Consider the following 26,856-nt stretch of genomic DNA (forward strand, 5'->3'; position numbering starts at 1 on the left):
GAGTTTGAGTACAGGAACAAGGAAGCTTTACTTCAGCTGTACAGGGTGAGACCACACTTGGAGTTTGTGCACAGTTTTGGTCTCCTTACTTAAGAAAATACACACTTGCTATAGTGGGAATGCAACAATGTTTACCAGACTGATTTCTAGAATGGCAGCTTTGTTGTAGGATGAGAGATTGAGTCTGCTAGGACTGAATTCACTGAGTTTGGAAGAATGAAAGAAAATGCTATTGAAGTATATAAAACTCTGACAGGGCGAAATAGACTGAATGCAAGGATGATGATTCCCCTTGGCCAAGGATGGTCCAAAATAAGAGGTTGTGATTTCAGGTTATACAGTAGGCTATTTTGGACTGAGGTGGGAGAAATTTTTTCATTCAAGAGGTTGGTGTACCACAGGTTAATGTAGAATCATTGAACATGTTTAAGAAAGAAGTATATTTCTAGAGGCTGAAGGTGTCAAAGCATATGGGAGGAGAACAGGAGACTGGCATAAGGGATGAGCTGTGATCATGTTGAATGGCAGAGTGAGTTCATTGGACCAAATGGCTGCCTTCTACTTCCTATTTTCTATATTTCTGTGTTTGAGGTTGTGCCTCTTAAGATTGTTTTTCAGTGCCCTTGAAGTGGAAAATGTATAGGTTAGCTCATTTAATATTGTAGTAGCTGGTCATGTCATGGTCCCCAGATCATGCTATTATTTAACGCTCTTTATAATTGTACAGCTTATGAATGATCTGTGGTACTGAATTGTTCAAAACCTGCAAGTTGAAATAGTAATGGTTAGGGCTGGGTCTAAGATTGACTTCCTCTGCTATCTTTCCATAGTTTTTTTTTCACTCTTTTCAGCAACAAAAACTGGACATGGTTCTATAAGTTGGAACCTGCCAAAGTCTATGTTGCCTAAGTGCCAATTGACTTTGGCAGTGCAGTCTATAACGTTGTCTCTACTGTTTGTGCATATTAACAAACTATTACATTTCATAGTGTCCTGCATTGAGAGAATATGGCAGGAGTGACTGAGCTTCTGACAGTCACTGCATTTGTCTGCATTATAGAACATTCACCTCACGTGAGCTCTTCTGCTTAATATCTCTTGCATAGTCTGAGTTATGGGCTTTCCCATTGCCTTGAGCAACTTTGAGAAATTAAAGCAACCGATCTTTAGTAAATTAGACTTGCCTAAAACATTTGTGGTTAGAATCATAGAATTTTACAGTACAGAAGGAGATTATTCGACCCACTGTGTCAGAAAGAGCTACCCAGCCAGTCCCATTCTCTAGGCCTATCTCCACAGCCCTCTAAATTCATCACTTTCAAAAATATATCCAGCTTTTTTTGTTTTGAAATGTCTTGCGGAATCAGCTTCCACCACTCTCCCAGGCAACATATTCCAGATCCCAGCAACTAAGTAAAGAAGTTTCTCATCTCACGCCTCGCTCTCTTGCTGGCAATCTTGAAATTGTGATCCCTAGTTCCTGGCACACCAACTAATGGAAACAGAAAATTCTCCTTTATCCTGTCAAAATTGTTCATAATTTGAACATTTCAATAAAAAGTCACTTCCTAACCATATCTGCTCCAAAGAAAATAAGCCCAATATCTCTAATCTTTCCTTGTATCTGATGCAAAAATCTGTTCTATTCGTTGTATGAACTGTACCAAGTCTTTTAAGAACTTATGCAGTCCTTGATTGCCCTCTGATGTTTAACATAGGTGAGTTAAGGTTTGCAACTGTCCGGTATTTTTAATGCTATTTTTACATTCTTTGTGTGAAAACATTTATCTTTTGCTAATGTAAATTTATCTACATTTAAATATAGCTATGAAGCACAAATGTTTTCCTGTACTATTTCACAAAATTAACATTGAAATTTGTAATAAGTTAATCTTCGTTTTTGGTGATTTATCCTGGAGAAATAACCTTTCAATTAGGTTACAGGCATGATGAAGTCAACAGCTTAGTTTTATTTATTTTTCATACTGATGCTGAGTTCAAGCATGTGTAATGTACTCTTCGTATTGTGGCGTTTTCCACCGTACCAGAATTATTAAGCTAAAGAAAATGTTCAAACTTTTAATGTATGATTTATAAAATATGATCGTTCGCAGGTCATTCATGACCATACAGACTATGTTTAACAGTATTGTAATTCACAATACAAAAATGTTAAATATTTGACATAGAAAAGGGAGACCAAATTAGTTATAACTTGCATTTTTGCATACTTGACATACTGACTATTTCTTGTAAATTTCTTTGCAATCTGCTTTATAATTAGTATGAATTTGCACATTGACTATTCATATCATAGGTTATAATGATGGTTAAGCTCAAACAGTTCATAGCTCATCTCCTGAACCCACAAATTTAATTATGCTCTTATCTGTTTTAACAATTATAACCTCAGTCAATCGAACTACATATTTGCAAGCCAAAGGGCACAATTTCCTTTGAATTGTATGAAGTTAAATAATAGATATGATCTAGATAAATGTATGACTATTACATAACACATAGAAACAATCCTTTCCTGAGAGACCCATGACAGCGTGATCGTTACAGATCAGTGTACTTCATGGTTCACAGAAGTGTGATAGTAAAACATTTTATGGTTCTAAAGGGAAAGTTAATTGTTTTATGTCTGGTTTTGCATTGTGCAATGTTGAAATATGCATTAAAAAGCACCAATATAAATCTTTTTTTAATGTATTCATATACCAAAGACACAAGTGTCAGTAAATATTAGGAAGAATTAACCTTTGTGGGTTTAGTTGGATATGCAGGTCCAGCCAAAATTGTTAAATGTAGTTAATCGGTACACTTTGGGAAGAAAAGACTGTGTGGACCAGGCTCTTAAGTATAACTATTCTGATGTGATACTCAGTGAAAACTAGACTGTTACATTCGCATTTTAAATCTTAGCTTTCCCACTGAGCAATAATTCATTTTTAAATGAATTATTTTCTCTTGCAGATATAGCCAACCAAGGATTAACATTGACAAAAATATGACCATAAATTGGTTTTTCAATCAAATTGTTTTGTTAATACTAAAAATGTATTATTCTGTATTTACTAATTTTGAATATAATGTTTTAGGAGTAAAATGCCCTTCTATCCAGAAATCACTTCTTCCAATGTCTGCATCAAATTTCTGAATCTGTTACTGGCACAGATGAGATCATTTGATAATTTGTCAAGTTTCGAGCAATGGTTCAAACTCAGTAGCATCCCCACTGTTCAACAGCATGTTACAGTTTTGTGATATGCCCATTAAAGACTAACTAAACTTGTTTCACTTAAGAAACCTTGAGGTTATCGTTTAAGAATAGATTCATTCTTTAAATGCAGGCCTAGGAATTGTTGAGACACCAAGTGAATTGCATGATTTCCCTTTAGTTTTGAATGGTAACATATAAGATACATTTGTTGGAATGATCACTTTGATAAATTCCCATTGCTCATTATTTGCCATATTAGTTTTGGAAAACTACTTTACAGCTTGGTAATGTGTTCATAATTTTGTTTCAGATTTTTCTTGAAGGTATCAGAATTATTTGAAAAAACAAGGGTATGTCACTTTTGCATGCATATAGTTTCACTAACTTTCCAAATTTTGAAATTTAGCTGAACTTTCCTTCATAGGTTTTTTTGTACGCCATAAGCCTATTGTCATTTTATTCAGCATTGTTATAGATTTACAACTCCTCCATACATGTAGCACATTTTAACATAGAGAGAAAAAAATTCTTGGTGTTTATATGGGTGTTAGAAACACAAACCAAAACCTTGGGTGAAGGACATGAATTTATTTTTAGGAGAATCTTGGAGGAGGAGGTATGAATAAAGGAGGATTCTGGAGGGATCTCCAAAGTTTGGGACTTGGGTAGTTGAAGGCGCAATTATAAATGTTGAGATGGAGAAAGAAGGAAATGTACAAAAAGCCAAAGTCAGGAATGAAGAATTTGGTGGTTTTAAGGGCTAGGGAGGAGTTCTAAAACTAGGGTCAGATCAGGTCATCAAGGGACCTAACGTAAGGTTGAAAGCGTTAGTTTGTAAATACTAGGAGATTCTGAGAATACGTGGGTCAGTGTGGTTGGGGTGATATGTTTCTACGTGGGGTTTGGATGATTTGAAGAATTTGGAGCATTAAGGAAGGGAGAGCATTGAAATAGTTGAGTGGAAGTGAAAATGGCAGTAGTTGAGTTCTTGTTAGATTGGAGGAGGTCAACAAAGTTACAGATGTGCAAGTAAAGGAGGGTATGGGATCAGCTACTTGGCTCCGGCTCTCAGGATGCTGAGTTTGCAAAATAGACAGGAAGGAGGCTGGAAGAACACAGCAAGCCAGGCAGCATGAGGAGGTAGAGAAATTGACGTTTCAGTGTAACCCTTCTTCAGGACGGGGAGTGGGTGTAGGGGGAGCTGCAGATAAAGGGGTGGCGGGGGCATGGTGATGAAGTGGAAATGGGTGAAGACAGGTAGAAGGTAGGACCTGCTTAGTTAATGGGAGGAATGAATCCGGCTGGTGGCAGGGACCAGTATCAGTGAGGGGGAGGGGCTGGGAAGGGAGTCAGGGGATGGGAAGGGAGGTTATTTGAAATTGGAGAACTCAATGTTGAGTCCTCCAGGCTGTAGGCTACCCAGGTGCCCTTTCCATCCCTGACTCCCTTCCCAGCCCCTCCCCCTCCCTGCCACCAACCGGATTCATTCCTCCCATTGACCAACCAGGTCCTACCCTCTATCAGTCTTCACCTATCCCCACTTCACCACCCTGCCCTCGCCAACCCCTTTATCTGCAGCTCCACCTCCAGTCCCTGAAGAAGGGTTAAACTCAAACTGTCGATTTCTCTACTTCCTGATGCTATCTGGCTTGCTGTGTTCTTCCTGCCTCCTGCCTATCTACTTTGGATTCCAGCATCTGCAGTTTTTCTTTGTCTCGGTAACCGAGTTTGCAAAGTGGAGAGTCTGATGGAATTGGCAAGAGTATTGAGTTTATGATCAGTTTCAAAGGTGATCCCAATGTTTAATTGGAAAAGTCTAAAGGTTGTCTAAACTTGGATGTCAGACAAAACATTTGATAGCACAGACTTTAGAATTGGGGAAGGTGGTGGAGAGGTAAAGCTGGATGCTGTCGGTATATTTGGACAAGTTGGGCCAAAGGGCTTGTTTGAGAGCTGTATACCTCTGTGACTCTATATGTAAACGTTTTACTTCTTGGAAATTATATCCAAAAACAATGTGCAGCTGAGACAGGAGTTGGGTTAGATATTTAAAATATATTAGTGTAAGGATAGAAAGAAAAGGACATCCATTTACTTGACTGAATAAGTAAGATTATCTTTAAATGAGGGAAGTCCCACTGATTTGAAGCAATCTTGGAGGAGGATGATCTCAAGAGTTGTAGCAATTATTCCTTGTGATAATTCTGAATTTGGGAGGATCGGCTGGATCAAGGGACAACTATTTCAGAAGGGCTGTAATGGCAACCTTAATAAACCTAAAGATTAGGATATGAAATTGATCAGAAATTTAAGAGGAATGATGTCCAGGAAAGTGGAAGAGTGTCTTTGGGAGAGCTCAGTGAGGGCACTTGAGGATAGGAAAGAGACAGGCTAGGTCTGGGAGGAGGCTAGGGGTGTTTGGGATGGGGCGGAGGGACATTGAGAAAACTTTCCATAGACTTTTCATATTTGTTAAGAGATGTGTGGGGGAGGGGAAGAGGAAAGGTTTAAGCAGATAGATAGTGGAAAAAAGATGAATGTTTTTTACTCTCCCAAATTATCCAACAGTTGCATGGTAGGTTTTGGTGATGGAGAAAGTTGCCCAACAACACATGATGCGCACCAGCCAGATTTGTTGACTAATAGCTAACTAGTTGTGTTTTGGTGGATACATTGAAGTCTACATTCCTTAAGTTGAGGGAATAATGCTGATTCTGCATCAGTGGGAATTCTCAGATGGAGAAAATTTACAAGAAAAAGTTTTATGGAGATAAGGCCATCAAAGATGGAGGTGAGATAGAAGCTGAACAAATGAAGAGCTGCAAAAGTTTTGCATTGAATCAAACAACAAAAATTAATTAAGCACTTGCGAGTTTGAGAAGTACAGTCGAAAATAACTTGAGTGTTTTTATTGCAAGGTGTTTGAAGTGATTGGATACTTGTGGTTGGCGGTTATGTAAGATGGCCTTGTTGGTATTTTTGACCATGAGGATAGAGTTAACGGGGATGACTAGATTGAAGTTGTTACTTTGGATATAATTTGGAGTGTATATAGAAGAAGAGATTTGGGGAGAACAAGATGAGTGAATTTACAAGAGTGAATTGAGAAGGAGATTGAAATCAGTTAGGATAAGTTAGTAGTGCAAATGGTGAAAGAACAAAAAAGGAAGGATAACTTGATGAAAAAATTTAAGGTGGCTGGAAGTTGATGATTATTTTCAACCACAGTTTAAACCGATGAGATGTTCAAAGAGAGAGAAAATGCTAGAAGAAGAGACAGAAATACCAAAATGTAGAATACTTTTTCTCGTTATGACATTTAATAGGTAGAAAATCATGTTCTGGGAATCCACAACTTTCCAGTACGTGGTCCCAGTGTGTGCTGGGAACACAGAACTGGATAATCTTCCCATTGACTTCCCTGTTGGGTCAGAGACCTTGTTGTATTGGAAGTTACAGGTGCCACGTACATCATAACAGTGTCCAGCACAGTATGTCAAAATGAGCTGATGTGATCTCTGGATGTTAGCAGTCATTAAATTTATTTCAATATAGTTTGTAGTAAACTTTTTATGTTAAATAAGTCCTGACTACAAAGCCTTGGGAATAACGATCCGAACATGGTAGATTGACGCACTTACAGGGGTAAGTCGCAGGAAAATGTGCGGTGGTCTCCTTCTGTGTTGTAATCTCTATAAATTCCCTTTTTTATCCTCGCTGAAAATTTCTGACTTTAAAGTAGCATATTGGTTTTTAAAAAAAACTGTTTTGAGTTGCATCTGCTGCATTGCTGCTATTTGTGCTTATACTAATTTCCTTTACTTTAACTATTGCAAGAAAGAGTTTACTTTGTATTCATACTGTTTGATCATTCAAATAAGTAATAGGCTGAGTTAAAATTATAATCTGATATCAAGTTTATCATTTTTGGAGAATGTGGTGGATTAAAAAAATCAGAAAAATGCATTTAAATTATAGTTTTTTTTAACTGGCAGTATTTATAGGTTTCAGGGTATTTTCTAAATTATCTGTATGCAAAGGGTCATGTTAAACATTTGTGTAGTTATTACATTTATCAGAAATAGGTACAAAAAAATTACAACTGCCTATTTGATCTTTATGTATGGACAGGTTTTAATCATTCAATTTAATTTAACTGTTATGCATGAATTTTTGAGAAAACATAGACTGATTTTGACATTAGATGACTTGCTTCTCCAGAGCCAACAGTAGAGCTTACTATCATTTTCTACTTGATTTCTTGCATTTATTTTACAGAAAATAGAAGCACGGGTGTCAGCAGATGAAGATCTAAAACTTTCTGATCTTTTGAGGTATTATCTAAGGGAATCACAAGCTGGTAAGGTAAATATGTTTTAATCAGTTGCTGTATTACGTAACTTGTGTATTTCTGATTATATTCTTAGGATGTTTCCTTGATTTTCGCAGTAATTACTGTTTTATAAGTAGTATTGTTTTGAAACTTTGTGAAACTAAAAGATCAAAACAATGGCACTTTAAAAAAGGAGGAAGCAGATAGCATGTGGGAGGTGAAAAAGAAGCAGTGACCCTGCACAGCTTCTGACATTAATGATATTTAAAAGGCACTCGGATGGGTAAATGAATAGGAATGGTTTAGAGGAGTATGGGCCAAATGCAGGCACATGGCACTAAACTAACTTAGGATATCTGGAGGCATGGATGAATTGGATCAAAGGGTCTGTATCCATGCTGTATGGCTCTGTGACTGTCAATGACTACGGTACCTGATTTGCTTGGTCTGTTTTAGTTCTGCTTTTTCTTTTCCTCCTTTTATAATAGAATATCCCAAGGCAAACTATATTATTTTCTGGGTCCACGATTCATTCCTTCAACAAAATGTGCCTGCCTGAGTTCTCTGTTACAAGAAACTGATTGAAATGAAGAATAGCAGAGGCTCCTTTCTGCTATAACTTAGAAGTAATTTAGGAAAATATCTTCAGAGCCCCTGTGCCTTTTGTTTTTAGATGTCCTGTGAAATGAAATGGCTCAAACCCTTAGGATATCTGTTCAGCATGGATGCTTTGGACCGAAGGGTCTGTTTCCATGCAATATAAGTGAGTGTTTTCTAAATCCTAAACCTGAAACCCTACCTTTGTAAGGCCTCCCACCCATCCACCTCCTCTAACCTTAAACATCAGGGACACATCAGGTAAGCTTCTGTACTTTTTTTACATTCTGATAAGGGGACTAGCAGGGATGGAAGTGCAGGGAGAGGAAAGTTCCTCCTCCATGATATTTGAGGTGAGTGACGCCATTCGTGTCCCATCCAAGTACATCTGCAAGAAGTGCACTCAACTCTCGCTCCTCCAAGACCACATTAGGGAACTGGAGTGGGAGCTGGATGAACTTTGGATCATTCAGTAGGCAGAGGCTGCAATAGATAAGAGTTACAGGGACATAGTTACTCCTAGGCATGAAGAAAGCTAGGTAACTGTTTAGAGAGGAGAAACAGCCAGTGCAGGGATCCCCTGTGGTGGTTCCCCTGAAAAACAAGTATACCATTTTGGATACTGTTGGAGGGGACAACTTACCATTGGCATGCAGTTGGGTGCAGGTCTCTGGCACAGAGTCTGTCCCTGTTGCACAGAAAGGAAGGAGGGAAAGGAGGAGCGTGTTAGTCATTGAGGACTTGATAGTTACAGGGTCAAATAGAAGGTTTGTTGGGAACGAACAAGACTCACGGTTGGTGTGTTGCCTCCCAGGTGCCAGCGTCTGTAATGTCTCAGATCGTATCTTTGGGGTTCTGAAGGGTGAAGGTGACCAGCCCAAAGTTATGGTCCATGTAGGTACCAATGACATAGGTAGAAAGGGAGATAGGGATGTAAGGCAGGATTTCAGGGAGCTAGGGTGGAAGCTGAGAACTAGAACAAACATAGTTGTTATCTCTGGTTTGTCACCCATGCCACGTGATAGCGAGGCAAGGAATAGAGAGAGATATCAGCTGAACACTTGACTTCAGTGGTGGTGTAGGAGGGAGGGGAAGGTGAGACCTCTACAAACAAGACAGTCTTCACTTGAACCAGAGGGGTACTAATATCCTAGGTGGGAAATTTGCTGGTGCTATTCGGGTAGGTTAAGCTCAGCAGGGGGATGGGAACCTGAGGTGTAATTCCAGTGCATAGGAGGATGAGAGTAGGGATAGCATGGACAGGATTTCATGGTTACTGGAATGTGGTGGCAGACAGCAAGCTGGTTTGAAGTGTGTCTATTTCAATGCTACAAGTATCCGAAATAAGGTAGGTGAGCTTGCAGCATGGATAGGTACCTGGGACTTCAATGCTGTGGCCATTTCGGAGACCTGGATAGAGCAGGGTCAAGAATGGATGTTGCAGGTTCCAGAATTTAGATTTTTCATTAAGAACAGGGAAGGTGTTAAAAGAGAGGGAGGTGTGGCCTTGTTAGTCAAGGACAGTATAACGATGGCTGAAGGAACTTTTGATGACTCAATATTGAGGTGATATGGGCTGAGGTTAGAAACAGGGGGGAGAGGTCACACCGCTGGAAGTTTTTTATTAGTCTCCGCAGAGTTCCAGGGATGTGGAGGAGAGGATCGGCAAAACTATTCTGGGTAGGAGTGAAAGGAACAGGATGGTCATTATGGGGATCTTTAACTTTCCCAACATTGATTGGAAACTCTAGTACGTCGGATGGATCAGTTTTTGTCCAATGTATTCAGGAGGGTTTCCTAACACAGAATGTCAAAGGGCCAACGAGGGGAGGCACAGTCGATCTAGTACTTGGTAATGAACCAGGCTAGGTGTTTGAGTTAGTAGAAGGTGAGCACTTTAGAGAGAGTGACCGTAATTCGGTTCCGTTTAGTGATGGAAAGGGACAGATAGATGCCATGGGCAAGAGTTATAAATGCGGGAAGGGCAATTATAATGCGATTAAGCAAGACTTAGGATGCATAGAATGGGGTAGCAAAATGCAAGGGATGGCGATAATGGAAGTGTGGAGCTGGTTTAAGGAACAGATATTAAGTGTCCTTGACAGGTATGTCCCTGTCAGACAGGGACGAAGTGATAAGGTAAGGGAACCATGGTTTACTAAAGAAATTGCATCTCTTGTTAAGCGGAAGAAGGAGGCTTATGTGACGTTGAGACGAGATGGTTGAGATGAGGCGATGGTGAGTTACAGATTAGCTATGAAGGATTGAAAGAGAGAGTTAAGAAGGGCAAGGAGAGGACATGAACACCCTCACAACGCGCAGCCCTTCAATCCCTCTGCTCTAATCCCAACCTCACCATTAAGCCAGCGGATAAAGGGGGCGCAGTGGTAGTCTGGCGCACTGACCTCGACACCACTGAAGCCAAACGGCAACTCGAGGACACGTCTTCCTACTGCCCCCTCGACCATGACCCCACCCCCCCATCACCAAACCATCATCTCCCAGACCATACTGAACCTCATCACCTCAGGAGATCTCCCACCCACAGCTTCCAACCTCATAGTCCGGGAACCCCACACTGCCCGGTTCTACCTCCTTCCCAAGATCCACAAGCCTGACCACCCTGGCCGACCCATTGTCTCAGAATGCTCCTGCCCCACTGAACTCTCTACCTACCTCAACACTGTCCTATCCCCCTAGTCCAGAAACTCCCCACATACGTTCGAGACACCACCCACGCCCTCCACCTCCTCCACGACTTCCGTTTCCCTGGTCCCCAACGCCTCATCTTCACCATGGATATCCAATCCCGCTACGCCTCCATCCGCCATGACCAGGGCCTCCAAGCCCTCCATTTTTTCCTCTCCAGACGTCCCCAACAGTACCCTTCCATTGACACACTCATTCGTTTGGCTGAACTGGTCCTCACCCTTAACAATTTCTCCTCTGAATTCTCCCACTTCCTCCAGACCAAAGGCGTAGCCATGGGCACACGTATGGGCCCCGGCTATGCCTGTCTCTTTGTTGGCTATGTAGAACAGTTGATCTTCCGTAATTACACCGGCATCACTCCCCACCTCTTCCTCTGCTACATTGATGACTGCATTGGCGCCACCTCGTGCTCCCGCGAGGAGGTTGAGCAATTCATCAACTTCACCAACACATTCCACCCTGACCTTAAATTTACCTGGACCATCTCTGACACCTCGCTCCCCTTCCTGGACCCCTCCATCTCCATTAGTGACGACCGACTTGACACTGACATTTTTTTACAAACCCACCGACTCCCACAGCTACCTGGATTACACCTCTTCCCACCCTATCTCTGGCAAAAATGCCATCCCGTATTCCCAATTTCTCCACCTCCGCCGTATCTGCTCCCAGGAGGACCAGTTCCACCATAGAACACACCAGACGGCCTCCTTCTTTAGAGACCGCAATTTCCCTTCCCACGTGGTTAAAGATGCCCTCCAACGCATCTCGTCCACATCCCGCACCTCCGCCCTCAGACCCCACCCCTCCAACCGTAACAAGGACAGAACGCCCCTGGTGCTCACCTTCCACCCTACCAACCTTCGCATAAACCAAGTCATCCGCCGACATTTCCGCCACCTCCAAAAAGACCCCACAACCAGGGTTATATTTCCCTCCCCACCCCTTTCCGCCTTCCGCAAAGAGCATTCCCTCCGTGACTACCTGGTCAGGTCCACACCCCCCTACAACCCACCCTCCCATTCTGGCACTTTCCCCTGCCACCGCAGGAACTGTAAAACCTGTGCCCACACCTCCTCCCTCACATCTATCCAAGGCCCTAAAGGAGCCTTCCACATGCATCAAAGTTTTACCTGCACATCCGCTAATATCATTTATTGTGTCCGTTGCTCCTGATGTGGTCTCCTCTACATTGGGGAGACTGGGCGCCTCCTAGCAGAGCGCTTTAGGGAACATCTCCGAGACACCCGCACCAATCAACCAAACCGCCCCGTGGCCCAACATTTCAACTCCCCCTCCCGCTCTGACGAGGACATGGAGGTCCTGGACCTCCTTCACCACCGCTCCCTCACCACCAGACGCCTGGAGGAAGAACGCCTCATCTTCCGCCTCGGAACACTTCAACCCCAGGGCATCAATGGTGACTTCAACAGTTTCCTCACTTCCCCTTCCCCCACCTCACCCTAGTTTCAAACTTCCAGCTCAGCACTGTCTCCTTGACTTGTCCGGACTTGTCCGACCTGCCTATCTCCTTTTCCACCTATCCACTCCACCCTCTCCTCCTTGACCTATCACCTTCATCTCCTCCCCCACTCACCCATTGTACTCTATGCTACTCTGTCCCCACCCCCACTCTCCTCTAGCTTATCTCTCCACGCTTCAGGCTCACTGACTTTATTCCTGATGAAGGGCTTTTGCCCGAAACGTCATTTTCACTGCTCGTCGGATGCTGCCTGAACTGCTGTGCTCTTCCGGCACCACTAATCCAGTATTTGCTTTCCAGCATCTGCAGTCATTGTTTTTACCTCATGGGCTGTCTTTAGCAGGTAGAATAAAGGAGAACCCTAAAGCTTTCTATCGGTATGTGAGGACTAAAAGGATGACTAGGGTAAGAATAGGTCCAGTCAAAGTCAGAGGTGGGAGGTTTTCTGTGGACCCTGTGGAGATTGGAGAAGTGCTGAGTGAATATTTCTCATCTGTTTTCACTCAGGAAAAGGAGAATATTGTAGAGGAGAAGAATGAGATACAGGATATTAAACTAGAAAAGATTCAGGTTAGTAAGGAGGAGGTGCTACCAATTCTAGAAGGAATGAAAGTACACAGGTCCCCTGGGTCCGATGGGATTTATCCAAGAATTCTGTGGGAAGCTAGGAAGGAGATGTTGGAGCCTTTGGCCTTTATCTTTGAGTCATCATTGTCTACAGGTTTAGTGCCAGAGGACTGGAGGATTGCAAATGTTGTGCCGTTGTTCAAGAAGGACAGTAGAGATGACCCAGGTAATTATAGGTCAGTATGCCTTGCGTCTGTTGTAGGAAAAGTTTTGGAAAGGATTATAAGATGCAGGATTTATAATCATCTAGGAAGCAACAATTTGATTGCAGATAGTCAGCATGGTTTTGTCAAGGGCAGGTCATGTCTTATAAACCTCTGAGTTTTTTTTTGAGAATGTGACCAGGTGTGTGGATGAGGGTAGGGCAGTTGACATGGTTTACATGGACTTCATAGAACATAGAACAATACAGCACAGAACAGGCCCTTCGGCCCACGATGTTGTGCCGAACTTCTATCCTAGATTAAGCACCCATCCATGTACCTATCCAAATGCCGCTTAAAGGTCGCCAATGAATCTGACTCTACCACTCCCTCGGGCAGCGCATTCCATGCCCCCACCACTCTCTGGGTAAAGAACCCACCCCTGACATCTCCCCTATACCTTCCACCCTTCACCTTAAATTTATGTCCCCTTGTAACACTCTGTTGTACCCGGGGAAAAAGTTTCTGACTGTCTACTCTATCTATTCCGCTGATCATCTTATAAACCTCTATCAAGTCACCCCTCATCCTTCGCCGTTCCAACGAGAAAAGGCCGAGAACTCTCAACCTATCCTCGTACGACCTACTCTCCATTCCAGGCAACATCCTGGTAAATCTTCTCTGCACCCTCTCCAAAGCTTCCACATCTTTCCTAAAGTGAGGCGACCAGAACTGCACACAGTACTCCAAATGTGGCCTAACCAAAGTCCTGTACAGCTGCAACATCACCTCACGACTCTTGAATTCAATCCCTCTGCTAATGAACGATAATACTCCATAGGCCTTCTTACAAACTCTATCCACCTGAGTGGCAACCTTCAAAGATCTATGTACATAGACCCCAAGATCCCTCTGTTCCTCCACCTGACCAAGAACCCTACCATTAACCCTGTATTCCGCATTCTTATTTGTTCTTCCAAAATGGACAACCTCACACTTGGCAGGGTTGAACTCCATCTGCCACTCCTCAGCCCAGCTCTGCATCCTATCTAAGTCCCTCTGCAGCCGACAACAGCCCTCCTCACTGTCTACAACTCCACCTATCTTTGTATCATCTGCAAATTTACTGACCCACCCTTCGACTCCCTCCTCTAAGTCATTAATAAAAATTACAAACAGCAGAGGACCCAGAACTGATCCCTGCGGAACTCCACTTGTAACTGGACTCCATGCTGAATATTTACCATCTACCACCACTCTCTGACTTCTACCGGTTAGCCAGTTTTCTATCCAATTGGCCAAATTTCCCTCTATCCCATGCCTCCTGACTTTCCGCATAAGCCTACCATGGGGAACCTTATCAAATGCCTTACTAAAATCCATGTACACTACATCCACTGCTCTACCCTCATCCACATGCTTGGTCACCTCCTCGAAGAATTCAATAAGACTTGTAAGGCAAGACCTACCCTTCACAAATCCGTGCTGGCTGTCCCTAATCAAGCAGTGTCTTTCCAGATACTCGTAAATCCTATCCCTCAGTACCCTTTCCATTACTTTGCCTGCCACAGAAGTAAGACTAACTGGCCTGTAATTCCCGGGGTTATCCCTATTCCCTTTTTTGAACAGGGGCACAACATTCGCTACTCTCCAGTCCCCTGGTACCACCCCAGTTGCCAGTGAAGACGAGAAGATCATTGCCAACGGTACTGCAATTTCCTCTCTTGCTTCCCACATAATCCTAGGATATATCCCATCAGGCCCGGGGGACTTGTCTATCCTCAAGTTGTTCAAAATGTCCAACACATCTTCCTTCCTAACAGGTATCTCTTCTAGCTTATCAGTCCGTTTCACACTCTCCTCTTCAACAATACGGTCCCTCTCGTTCGTAAATACTGAAGAGAAGTACTTGTTCAAGACCTCTCCTATCTCTTCCGACTCAATACACAGTCTCCCACCACTGTCCTTGATCGGACCTACCCTCGTTCTCGTCATTCTCAGGTTTCTCACATATGCATAGAATGCCTTGGGGTTATCCTTGATCCTATCCGCCAGGGATTTTTCATGCCCTCTCTTAGCTCTCCTAATCCCTTTCTTCAGGTCCCTTCTGGCTATCCTGTATCCCTCCACTGCTCTGTCTGAACCTTGTTTCCTCAACCTTATGTAAGCCTCCTTCTTCCTCTTTACTAGACATTCAACCTCCCTCGTCAACCAAGGCTCCCTCACACGACCATTTCTTTCCTGCCTGATCGGTACATACATATCAAGGACACGTCGTATCTGCTCCTTGAAAAAGTCCCACATTTCCACCACATCCTTCCCTAACAGCCTATGCTCCCAACGTATGCTCCTCAAATCCTGTCTTACAGCATCGTAATTTCCCTTCCCCCAATTGTAAAATCTACCTTGTTGTGCGCACCTATCTCTCTCCATAACCAAGGTGAAAGTCACAGAATTGTGGTCGCCATCACCAAAATGTTCACCCACCAACAAGCCCACCACTTGTCCCGGTTCGTTACCGAGTACCAAATCCAATATGGCCTCCCCTCTGGTTGGACAATCTACATACTGCGTTAGAAAAGCTTCCTGGACACACTGCACAAACACCGCCCCATCCAATCTACTTGATCGAAAGAGCTTCCAATCAATATTTGGGAAGTTGAAGTCGCCCATGACTACGACCCTGTGGCTTCTGCACCTTTCCAAAATCTGTTTCCCAATCTGTTTCTCCACATCTCTGCTGCTATTGGGGGGCCTATAATAAACACCCAACAAGGTGACTGCACCTTTCCTATTTCTGACTTCAGCCCATACTACCTCCAGAGGCAGATCCCCCTCAAACTTCCTTTCTGCAGCCGTTATACCATTTCTAATTAGCAATGCCACCCCCCCTCCTTTTTTACCACCCTCCCTAATCTTACTGAAACATCTGTAACCAGGAACCTCCAACAGCCATTCCTGTCCCTCATCTATCCATGTTTCCGTGATGGCCACAACATCGTAGTCCCAGGTACCGATCCACGCCTTAAGTTCACCCACCTTATTTCTGATACTCCTTGCATTGAAGTATACGCACTTGAGCCCATCTCTGTGTCCGCAAGTAGTCCCTGTCAGTGCTACCTTCTCCACAGCCTCCCTACAGTCTTGGACATCCTGACACACAGCTAGCTTACTTGCTGAACTACAAGTCCGGATCCCATCCCCCTGCCAAATTAGTTTAAACCCCCCCGAAGAGTGCTAGCAAACCTACCCCCCAGGATATTGGTGCCCTTCTGGTTCAGGTGCAACCCGTCCTGTTTATACAGGTCCCACCTTCCCCAGAATGCAGTCCAATTGTCCAAATATCTGAAGCCCTCCCTCCTACACCATCCTTGCAGCCACGTGTTCAACTGCACTCTCTCCCTATTCTTTGCCTCTCTGTCACGTGGCACCGGCAACAACCCAGAGATGACGACTCTGTCTGTCCTAGCTTTTAGCTTCCAGCCTAACTCCTTGAGCTCTTGAATGACCTCCCCACCCCTCTTCCTACCTATGTCGTTGGTGCCAATGTGTACCACGACTTCTGGCTGCACACCCTCCCCCTTAAGGATTCTGAAGACACGGTCAGAGACGTCTCGGACCCTAGCACCCGGGAGGCAACAAACTAGCCGAGAGTCTCGCTCACGTCCACAGAACCGCCTGTCCGTCCCTCTAACTAGAGAGTCCCCTATAACTAGCGCTCTCCTCTTCTCCCCCTTTCCCTTCTGAATCTCAGAGCCACAGACCCCTTCACTGCAGCTTACACCTGCAAGGCTGTCCCCCCCAACAGTTTCCAAAGCTGCATACTTATTTTTTAGGGGAACGACCACAGGGGAACCCTGCACTGCCTGTTTCTTCCCCTTCCCACCTCTAACTGTTACCCAGCTACCTCTGTTCTCTGGCGTAACTATGTCCCTGTAGCTTCTATCGATCACCCTCTCAGCCTCTTGAATAATCCTCAGCTCATCCAGCTCCAGTTCCAGTTCCCTAACTCGTTCGGTGAGGATCAGGATCTGACTGCATTTCCTGCACACGAAGTCGGCAGGAGTATCGGTGGTCACCCCTACCTCAAACATCCTGCAGGAGGAACATTCCACCGCCTGCGCTGCCATGACTGTACACTGTCTCCAAAAACAAGAACACTGAGTCAATAACCTGTGGACTTTAAAGTTAGGTTAGAGGAGGAGGGTGGGAGGGAGGCCCTACGGAAGTAGGACCTGGGGTCTAGAACACACCCACTCAAATACTAATCACTTACCTTCCCGCCCAGCTATGCGCTCCAACCTCACTTCCGCTGCCCGCTACAGGTAAGTAATTTTGAAACAAACTGTCTTACCTTAGCTGTAGTCTCCCGGGTTCGTTTTTCCTCGGCCGCTGCTCCCACTCAAATGGCTTCAGTAAAGCCTTTAGCAGTTTGGATTAGAAACTGGCTTTCTATAAGAAAGCAGCGAGTGATGGTTGATGGAAAATATTCAGCCTGAAGTCCGGTAACTAGTGGTGTGCCACAAGGATCTGTTTTTGGGACCACTGCTGTTTGTTATTTTTAAAAATGACTTGGGCGCAGGCATAATTGGATGGGTTAGTAAGTTTGCAGATGACACTAAAGTTGGTGGAGTAGTGGACAATGTAGAAGAATATTGCAGGTTGCAGAGGGACTTGGATAAACTGCAGAATTGGGCTGTAAGGTGGCAAATCAAGTTCAATGCAGATAAAGGTGATTCTGGATTAGTGGTGCTGGAAGAGCACAGCAGTTCAGGCAGCATCCAAGTAGCTTCGAAATCGACGTTTCGGGCATCTGCAGTCATTGTTTTTACCGAGCAGATAAATGTGAGGTGATTCACTTTGGGAAGAATAACAGGAAGGCAGAAGACTGGGTCAATGGAAAGATTCTTGGTTGTGTGGATGTGCAGAGGGATCTTGGAGTCCATGTACGTGGATTCTGGAAAGTTGCCACCCAGGTTGATAGTGCTGTTAGGAAGGCATATGGTATGTTAGGTTTTATTGGTAGAGGGATTGAGTTCTGGAGCAGTAAAGTCATGCTGCAACTATGAAAAGCTAGTGCTGCCGCACTTGGAATATTGTGTACAGTCCTGTTTGCCCCATCACAGAAAGGATGTGGAAGCATTGGAAAAGGTGCAGAGGATATTTACCAGGATGTTGCCTGATCTGGAGGAAAGGTCTTATGAGGTAAAGCTGAGAGGTTTGGGTCTGTTCTCATTGGAAAGAAGAAGGCTAAGAGGGAATTTGATAGAGACATACAAGATGATCAGTGGATTAGATAGGGTAGAAAGTGAAAGTCTTTTTCCTCAGATAATGACGTCCGCTTGTACAAGGGGGCATAGCTACAAGTTGAGAGGTGATAGATTTAAGACAGATGTCAGAGGCAGGTTCTTTATGCAGCGAGTGGTAAGGGAATGGAATGCCCTGCCTGCCAATATTGCTAACTCAGCCACATTAGGGACATTTAAACAATCCTTGGATAAGGACATGGATGATGTTGGGATAGTGTAGGAGGATGGGCCTATATTAGTTCACAGATCAGCGCAACATCGAGGGCCAAAGGGCCTGTTCTGTGCTGTATTGTTCTATGTTCTAAGCCTGCAAATTCTGCCTTCTGCCATTTGCATTTAGTATGGCTGGCATTTTGGTTTGCACCCACTGGGGATGTTTTCCTCCATTGATATTCCCAAAGTTTTAAAAACCATTTTTAACCTCAATAAAAGGGTTAGATATCACTATTAATAATCATACTAGAATGATGGTTGTTTAGGTAAGATATCAGATATTTCTAGATAGATGACTTCTGTCTGTTTTAGGAGACAGTGTGTGCCTGGAGTATATGTTGGTTTTGGATTTATCATTGACTATTGTGGCTGCAGTGGCAGATTTGTAAGTGACAGACTCTTTTTACAGCTGGCGCAGATGAACAGTATTGGCCTGAGGTTCTCTGATTTTTTTTTTTCTTCTCCCTTCTGGCGAGCTTGTTATTGGTTTCCTCTATTGTCTGGTCATTTCTTTTGCCCTCTGCTTTTCCCCCTTCCAGACTGTTTGTCTCCAGGCACTCTGCTCAATAGTGAGGACTTCCACACATCAGTTTGAGTCACAGTTAACTTGAGGTCTCTGGTTGATGTGATGCATCAAATGTGTTAGTTTAAAGGGTGGCACATAGTAATTTCTCTGCTTGTTACCTCTTGCCTTCAGCTCTTGCTTCTGGTTTGTGTATCAGTGTGTAAAACTATATAAACATCTCCAGTTTATACATAGCCTTTTTTTCATCAAACCCTACAAAGTGTTTCCCTGTGGCAATATAGATAAATTGTGTACTTTTGTGGACCACTGCTACCTGCAAAGTATTCGGAGGAGAATTCCAGTTAACTATGCGATACACATCAACAAAGAATGAATGCTTAAAGTCAGAAAGGGTGAATAACACCTTTCATAATGTTTGTTTTCCATTTACTTTTGGCTTAATGCAATAGCAGTTGCAGTGGATTCATTCAAAACTGAGTCATATACTGAAGTTCAGTTTGATAATCTTGAATAAGTTTATGAACTTTGTTTATTCTAATTTAAAGCAGTTATTCATGCTGCCTGACTTTTGGGTATAGGATCTTCTTTATAGACGAGCACGGTCACTAGTGGATTATGAAAATGCAAACAAGTTACTGGATAGATCAAGAGCTAAAAACAAAGATGTGCTTCAAGCTGAGACCAACCAGCAGTTATGTTGTCAGAAATTCGAGAAACTTTCAGAGTCAGCAAAACAAGGTAAATACAATTATTATAACTAACATCGTTCTCCACACAAATGAGCATTTTGCTAGTGGCTGTAGAGATACTTTTCAGGAGGTTTGGTTCTCAGTCTGCTTCTCTGGCCTTTCAATTGAGTAGCAATGCAAGAAAATAGAAATGACTAATGTGCCTATTTCTTTTTTGCAAGATGAATAAGGAAAATAGCTGTAAATTTTTCTTTTTGTAAGTTAGAAGTAACTTCATAAAGTCTTGTCATTGCAGTGGGGGTCCCAACGAGAGGCAGAAAGGCTTAAGGGAAGCCTTGTAAATTCCTTGCTGCCTTCCACATGGATCAGACAACTGATTAGTAGCTGTCAGAAATGAAAACAGAATTTGCTGCCAAGACTCAGCAGGTCTGGCAGCATCTGTGGGTAGAAAACAGAGTTAATGTTTTGAACCCATTGACTCTTCATCAGAAGTGATGTCAGCTAGGAAAAAGTTGCATTTATGCTGAAGATGGCTGGGAAGAGGGCCGGTACAATACAGCAAGCCAGCAATATATATTTTGCAGAGGAATGCAGTGGTGTACTAAAGGTAACTGGAAGCTCAGCAGGTCTTCTGCAAAGCGGTCATGTAGTCTGTGTTTCGTTTATCCAGTAGCGAAGAGACCATACTCTGAATAGCGAATACAGTAGACTATGTTGAGTAAAGTACAAGTAAATCGCTGCTTCACCTGGTGATGTTTCTGGGGCTTGGGAGGGAGGAGGGGAAAGGCAAATGGGCAATTGCTACAACTTCTGTGATTGCATGGGAAGGTGCTGTGGGACTGTTAGAAATTAAGGAGGAATAGATCAGGGTGTTCTGGAGGCAACAGTCCCTGAGGAATTCTGACAAACTAGGAGATGGGAATATGTATCTGAAGGTGGCATCCCACTGGAGGTAATGGAAATGCCAGCTAATGATACTTTGGAGGCTGGTAGGATGGTAAATCAGGGTTAGGGAAGCCCTATCACTGTTGAGGGGGAAGAGAAGGGGTGAGGGCTGAATTGCAAGAGATGGGTCAGGTATGGTTAATGGTACTGTCAATCACAGTAGCAGGGAATCTTTTTTTTGAGGTAAAAGATGGATGTTTCTGAGGCCCCCCCTGCAACAGATGGCATTGTTAGAACAGATACAATGGAGAAATTGTGAAATGGAGACCTCACAGGAAGCAGGATAAGGATGTATATTGCAGATAACTGTGGGATTTGGTGTGTTGGTGGCTGTCCTATCTGCAGATGTCAAGGAGGGGAAAGGAGGATTCAGAAATGTACCAGGTGAAGGTGGGAGCAAGGTGGAACTATAAGCAAAATTGATTTTTTTTAAATTCAGGACAAGATAGGGAAGCAGCACTGATGATATCATCAATATTCAGAAAAGGATTTGTGGGGAAGGGCCCAAATGGGACTGGAAGAAGGGATGTTCCATGATTGCCAAGCTGCTTTCTCTCCGGAATAGCTATTGATGCATCTTGCCCTTTTAAAAGAATATCCCCATCTCAGCGAACTGCCAACCAATAGGACTCTTGTCAGCTCAGCAGTCTGTGACATCACTGGAAGCAGTGGTCCAGTAAGTGGGACTGCACCTCAAAGAGGAGGATGCTGTAGAAGCACAACAGCAAACAGGTAAATGAGGGCACCAGTTAGGGAGGATCAGGATGGTTGTTGGTGAGCACTGTTAGGAGTGACTCCTGCTGCCCAAGGCACCATGCTGTAGGTTACAATGCCTGAAAAGAAGACCGGCGCTTCCCAAACCTGCAGAGAGGTTCACCCAAGTTGTCATCTTAGGCGATGGAGGCCCTAATTGCAAGTAAGATTCTGGAAGGAAATGTTCATTGGCAATTTTAGTGGCTCATTTGGCCTGAAAGTGTGAAGACTATTCTCCTTCCACACCCCCCCCCCCCCCCCCCCCCAATCCCTCCACACTGTTAAAATGCATGGCAGCCAGAAGATGATGGACGTTCCACTTGCTGCATTCCTCCTACTCCTCCCCATTTTACAGCAACCCCTTTGCCTTCCAGCCTGTCCACAGTAGATTAGTAAAATCCAGCAACAGTACCTTGGTCTAAATTTTCTGCTGACTAGATCATTGTTATGACACTGTAGGTGCTTGTGCCTCGGCATCTTCCAGAATCTTCACAGTAACGCAATCTGTGGAAAATAAAATGCCCAGGAAATTGAGTTTCCTACTGGGAAACTCTCCGAAAATTTCCATTTAAATTGGAGACTTTGGAGGATTCTGATGAAGTTAAGTGAGTAGATAATTAGTAAAAGTTAAACTATTAAATACATAGTATAACTCCTGAGTAAGTGGACTAATTTTCTAATTGAATAGGAAATAAGAATAGGAAAATATATTAGAACATCTATCATTTGTTGTCTTGATGTTTAAAGGTGTATCAACTTATTTAAAATTATGTATTTTGATAATTGAACTTTGTTTCTAGAGCTTATAGACTTTAAAACTCGGAGAGTTGCAGCTTTTCGAAAAAATCTTGTAGAATTGGCAGAACTGGAACTAAAGCATTCTAAGGTAATATCTTTTTGCGCGTGATATCCATTTGAAATCTTTCTTGGTTTATGGCTTGCATTGATGTGTTAAGGTTTTTAAATTTGAAGAAAAGGAACAAAACTTCATGTTCCACTAAACCTGCATTTGCTTTCATATTTTCATATATCAAAACTAAATAATAAGCTGCTGTAATAAGGCCCTTTAGTCTACATCTTTTGCTTGCTATATGACCTCACCTATAAATTATAAACCTCCTTTATTTAAAGAGAAAGCAGACAGTATCAGAAAAGGGAATGCAGTTGATGTCAACTTAGATGCTGTGGCTGGTTTCAGAATACATTAAAAATGCCCCAAATATACTTCGTAATGCATAGTCCAGGTTAGCTGCTTCAATTTGATTTGTCCAATCTACATGAAGGTAACAATCTACCAAGATTATTGTCATAGCTTTCTTACAAGTCCTCATTATTTCTTGATTGGTGTACAGTCTGTTTTTGTTAGCGGTCTATAAATTAGCCTACCTTGACAACTTCTCTTTACTATTTCTAATCGCTGCCCAAACTGATTTTCCATTTGATTCTCCAAGTCAATGTCTTTTTCAACTACTGTATTGACATCGTAGATTGCTAAAAGTGTGATCCTACCTCCTTGCATTTCATCCTGTCTTTTCAAAATGTTAAATACTCTTAAATAAGGTCCAGCTGTGGTCACTTTGCAGCCATTCCTGTAATGGTTAAAATAATGCTCACTTATTTCTATAATAAAACAAAAGAACTGCGATTGCTGAAGATCTGAAACAAAAACAGAAATTGCTGAGAAACTCAGCATGTCTGGCAGCATCTTTGGAGAGAAAGCAGAGTTAATGTTTTGAGTCCAGTGACCCTTCTTTGAAATACTTATTTTTTTCATTTGTATTATCATTCCATTTTTGTTATGGATACTGCACACATTCAGATAAAGAACCCTTTCACTTTGTCTTTTTCCTTCCTGTTGTACACTTGTTGTCGTTACCTGTTTTACTACCCTGCAGTATTGCACATCACCTCCTCTATCACCTTTACAGTGTTTTGTTAAATATACTAGGTTCCCAGTTAAGAAATTTTACTCAATGATTTTCTTTAGTTACGTATAGAGCTGAAATAGTTGAGCTATTAATTTAGTACAATGCTTCTTTTCTATCACCATTGAACCATTTAAACTATTGTCTCAATTTAGAGAGGTAAAAGAAATGAACCTTCCTGATCAGCTAACTGCTAACCTAATCAATGACTCTAGGCTTCATCCATCCAAAAGAGTGTCATAATTGGACTTGAAATGTTAACTCTGTTTAGATGCTCACAGACCTGCTGAGTTTCTTCAAGACTTTGTTTTTATTCCATCTGTCAGTCCACTTTTTTTTGTAAAAGACCAGACAGCACAAACTCCTTTACTTACCAACGTTCTAGAATTGAGTACTCTGCCTCACCATTTTTGCTTAACAAAACCTTATATTTGTGCAGTAACACTTTTCCATTACCCAGCTCAGCTAACTGCCTCTTCTCATTCCACATACTTGCACTGGAGTTTTTTTATTCCTGAATTATTACTACTGGAGTCTTCCAATGATCAGACATTGACTCTCCCACTTATTATTGTCGACGTGTTTTTCCCTTGTCAACATCACGTGAAGTCCCAATATCGGTTTTTCATGCTGTACCTCACCGTGAATTCTATTGATTTGTCAATTGCCTGTGTTGTCAGCCAGCTATTCCCAAATCTAGTACTGGTTAAACAGAAATGTTCTCCAATTAAAAATTGTGAATGTTAACATCACTGTATTTGACAAAAGCAAAAGATGGGAATTTTGAAATAAGATGGCAAGACAGGCAATATTTGTGTGCAAAAACTTTGAGTTAACGTTTCAAGTTGATCACCCGTTGATAGAAGTTGTTGAATTATTTGTAGTGATAGACAATAGTTAAAAACTCTTTACTAACTTGTAACGAAAGCAACAAGTACTTTCAAACCTTGCATCTGTTATCTGTTATACCCCAAACACGTGGAGATGACAAATGAGCTAAGCCCTAACTCTCAAAAATAGTGTTTCAATTTTGTTGCAAGGATTGCCACTAATTAAAAAAGGTTTTCCTGAATAATGTAGCTCTGTGAATATTGCAATATTTGAAATGACAGAAGTTCTTGTATAGAACAGAAATTATTTTGTTTGCAAGCAAGTGTTTCAACATTTTTCTGAGAATTAGGAGCAGGGAGCTCTTTTTATATGTATGTATTTTAGTTTTGTAAATATTGTTCTTATATATGCATGTTGGGGTGATAGTATTATGGGGAACTGGTTAACTGTTAAGTGTGATTCGAATACTTATTGACATGAAATTTTAATCATGCTTACACGTTTCTAGACATTTATGTATCTCATATCCTTGCTATCAAAAAACCTTAAATATCTCAAGTATTTTCAGCTGCATAAACTGTACTTATGAACTTGGTGCAATTGATCAAGTTTCAATTCAGAAAACATTGAGTTGAATCAGATGTGTTTTCTTTTCCTCAAAATCTTAGCAAAGTGATTGCATTTCTATTTTTTATCCACAGGGACACTTGCAGTTGCTGCAGAGCTGTCTTGTTGCACTTAAAGGTGACAACTAGCTGCTTTATGATTGTTGGATTAACAAGGGCTGTATGCACCAGGTCTAAAAGGAAAAAAAGCTTCTGTGGCTTCTTAAAGAAGAGGTACAGCTAGGAAGATTCATGTATTTCAGAAGGAAACACCACCACTACATCTGACCAGAAAAGAGAAACTTCAGTGCAGAAAATCCAATTCTGTGATGCCATATAGCACGTCATTTGTATTTGTTTCTCCAGAAGCCAAAATATTTTCTCCAGTTGCTGTATTTTGGAGACTATTGTATATTTGGTTGCCAACTTAATTCATTTTTAAAATAATCATCGGCTGAATTACAATTTTTTAAAAGAAAATGTATCATTAGATGTACTCAATACTGTCACATAATGCATTATTTGACATTTAGTGCTATTCCAACATCTTAATGTGGCATTTAGTTTTTTTTATATTAATAACACTTGACTCCTCAACTAAGATTTATGTTATAAGTATAATTTCTAAATCAAATTTAAAGTGTAACTGCCTTAAACTTGTAGAATGATTCTTAACCATTGTAAAATAAAGTGTTAAATGAGAGGATGTTTTCATACTTTGCTTTATTAATTTACTTACTATCCATACAGGTAAACAGAGTAATGATTTCTTGTTGCTCTGTACTGATTGTGCAGCAATTCAAAAAAGAGAACGCCATCTGAGAAAGCCTGGTAGAATGATTTCAACTGAAAGATCAGCTTGTGCAGACTCCTCAAGCTAAATTTCTAGTGCTAAAGTAGCTAATAAATAAATAATTTAATTTTACTGCAAAACTTTGGTCATTGTTTGCCATGTTGACTATAAGGTAATTCTAATTGTTCCCACTTTTTAAAGGAATGATGTACTTTAATTGGGAATAATCGAAGAATGACTCCAAAAACCTGCCAAATGTACAGTTTTTAAAAATTTCTTCACATTAGGGATTTCAATTAGAATTTTTCACACTGGACTGTACTTAGGTGTATTTTAATGTGCCAATATAGTTGTGGTTTCTATCACCATTTATTACCACAAACCTCTGCACTCTTCAGGGTTCAACAAAATTTCACAAGATATAATTCAAATTTAGAAGTAACAAAAGCAATAGTTTGTTTGTATTGCTGGATTTTTTTTTACAATTCCGGTGGACATACTGAAAGCAACATGTGAAAATGTCTGAGTAAGCATCTAATAATGCTGTAATACTTAAGGGTGCACTGCCCAGACAGTGCTTTTTCTCTCTGCTTGCTTGCTAAAATATTATAGCTAATAATTATAAATGTTGAATACAGAATTGGGATAACTTCAGAATCATATTGAAGTTGGTTAAAGGTCATACAAAGGTCCAGAAAGGGCAGAAATAAACAGTCAAACATTTATAAATGACTATATCAGGGCCGATAGTCAAATTAAAACGTTTTTAACCTGTTAACAATAAATATGGCAATTTGTGCACAGGTATTTTGTATAGTTTATTGTGCAGTGAGAAATAAAATTTTGAATTTTCCTTGGAAATTTAATTTTATTTAGTTCTATAATTCAGAACAATTGTTTAAAATTATTGGCTTCCCTTAATGGTTGCTTGCACCTTCTAAATATAATGTAGCAAAATGAATCCAAAAGCTAGTGTCTGCATAGAATGTGAGCTTTGAGGGCAAGGCCAATACTCATTGCCCATCGCTGAATACCCTTGAGAAGGTGGTAGTGTGCTTTTTTTATTGTGAACTGCAATAGTCCTTGCGATGAAGGGACACTCTGAGTCCTTTCAAAATGTGAGTTCCAAATGGTGGCCAAGCAACA

The 26,856-nt window shown here is 41.8% G+C and overlaps 1 protein-coding gene across 2 annotated transcripts in view; it reads left to right on the top strand.

Annotated features, from left to right (window-relative positions):
• The window catches only part of snx6 (sorting nexin 6), a 59,110-nt gene extending 33,260 nt beyond the window's left edge, over positions 1-25,850 (top strand). For both annotated transcript variants that reach the window (XM_072568944.1, XM_072568942.1), the window contains exons 10-14: positions 3,537-3,576; positions 7,505-7,591; positions 19,748-19,907; positions 22,357-22,442; positions 25,014-25,850. In XM_072568944.1, coding sequence (XP_072425045.1) covers positions 3,537-3,576; positions 7,505-7,591; positions 19,748-19,907; positions 22,357-22,442; positions 25,014-25,067 — 427 coding nt within the window. In that variant the 3' untranslated portion in view covers positions 25,068-25,850. The remainder of the gene's footprint in view (positions 1-3,536; positions 3,577-7,504; positions 7,592-19,747; positions 19,908-22,356; positions 22,443-25,013) is intronic.
• Positions 25,851-26,856: the final 1,006 nt, after the last annotated feature.

The sequence above is a fragment of the Chiloscyllium punctatum genome, chromosome 4, assembly GCF_047496795.1.
Source record: "Chiloscyllium punctatum isolate Juve2018m chromosome 4, sChiPun1.3, whole genome shotgun sequence".
NCBI lineage: Eukaryota > Metazoa > Chordata > Chondrichthyes > Orectolobiformes > Hemiscylliidae > Chiloscyllium > Chiloscyllium punctatum.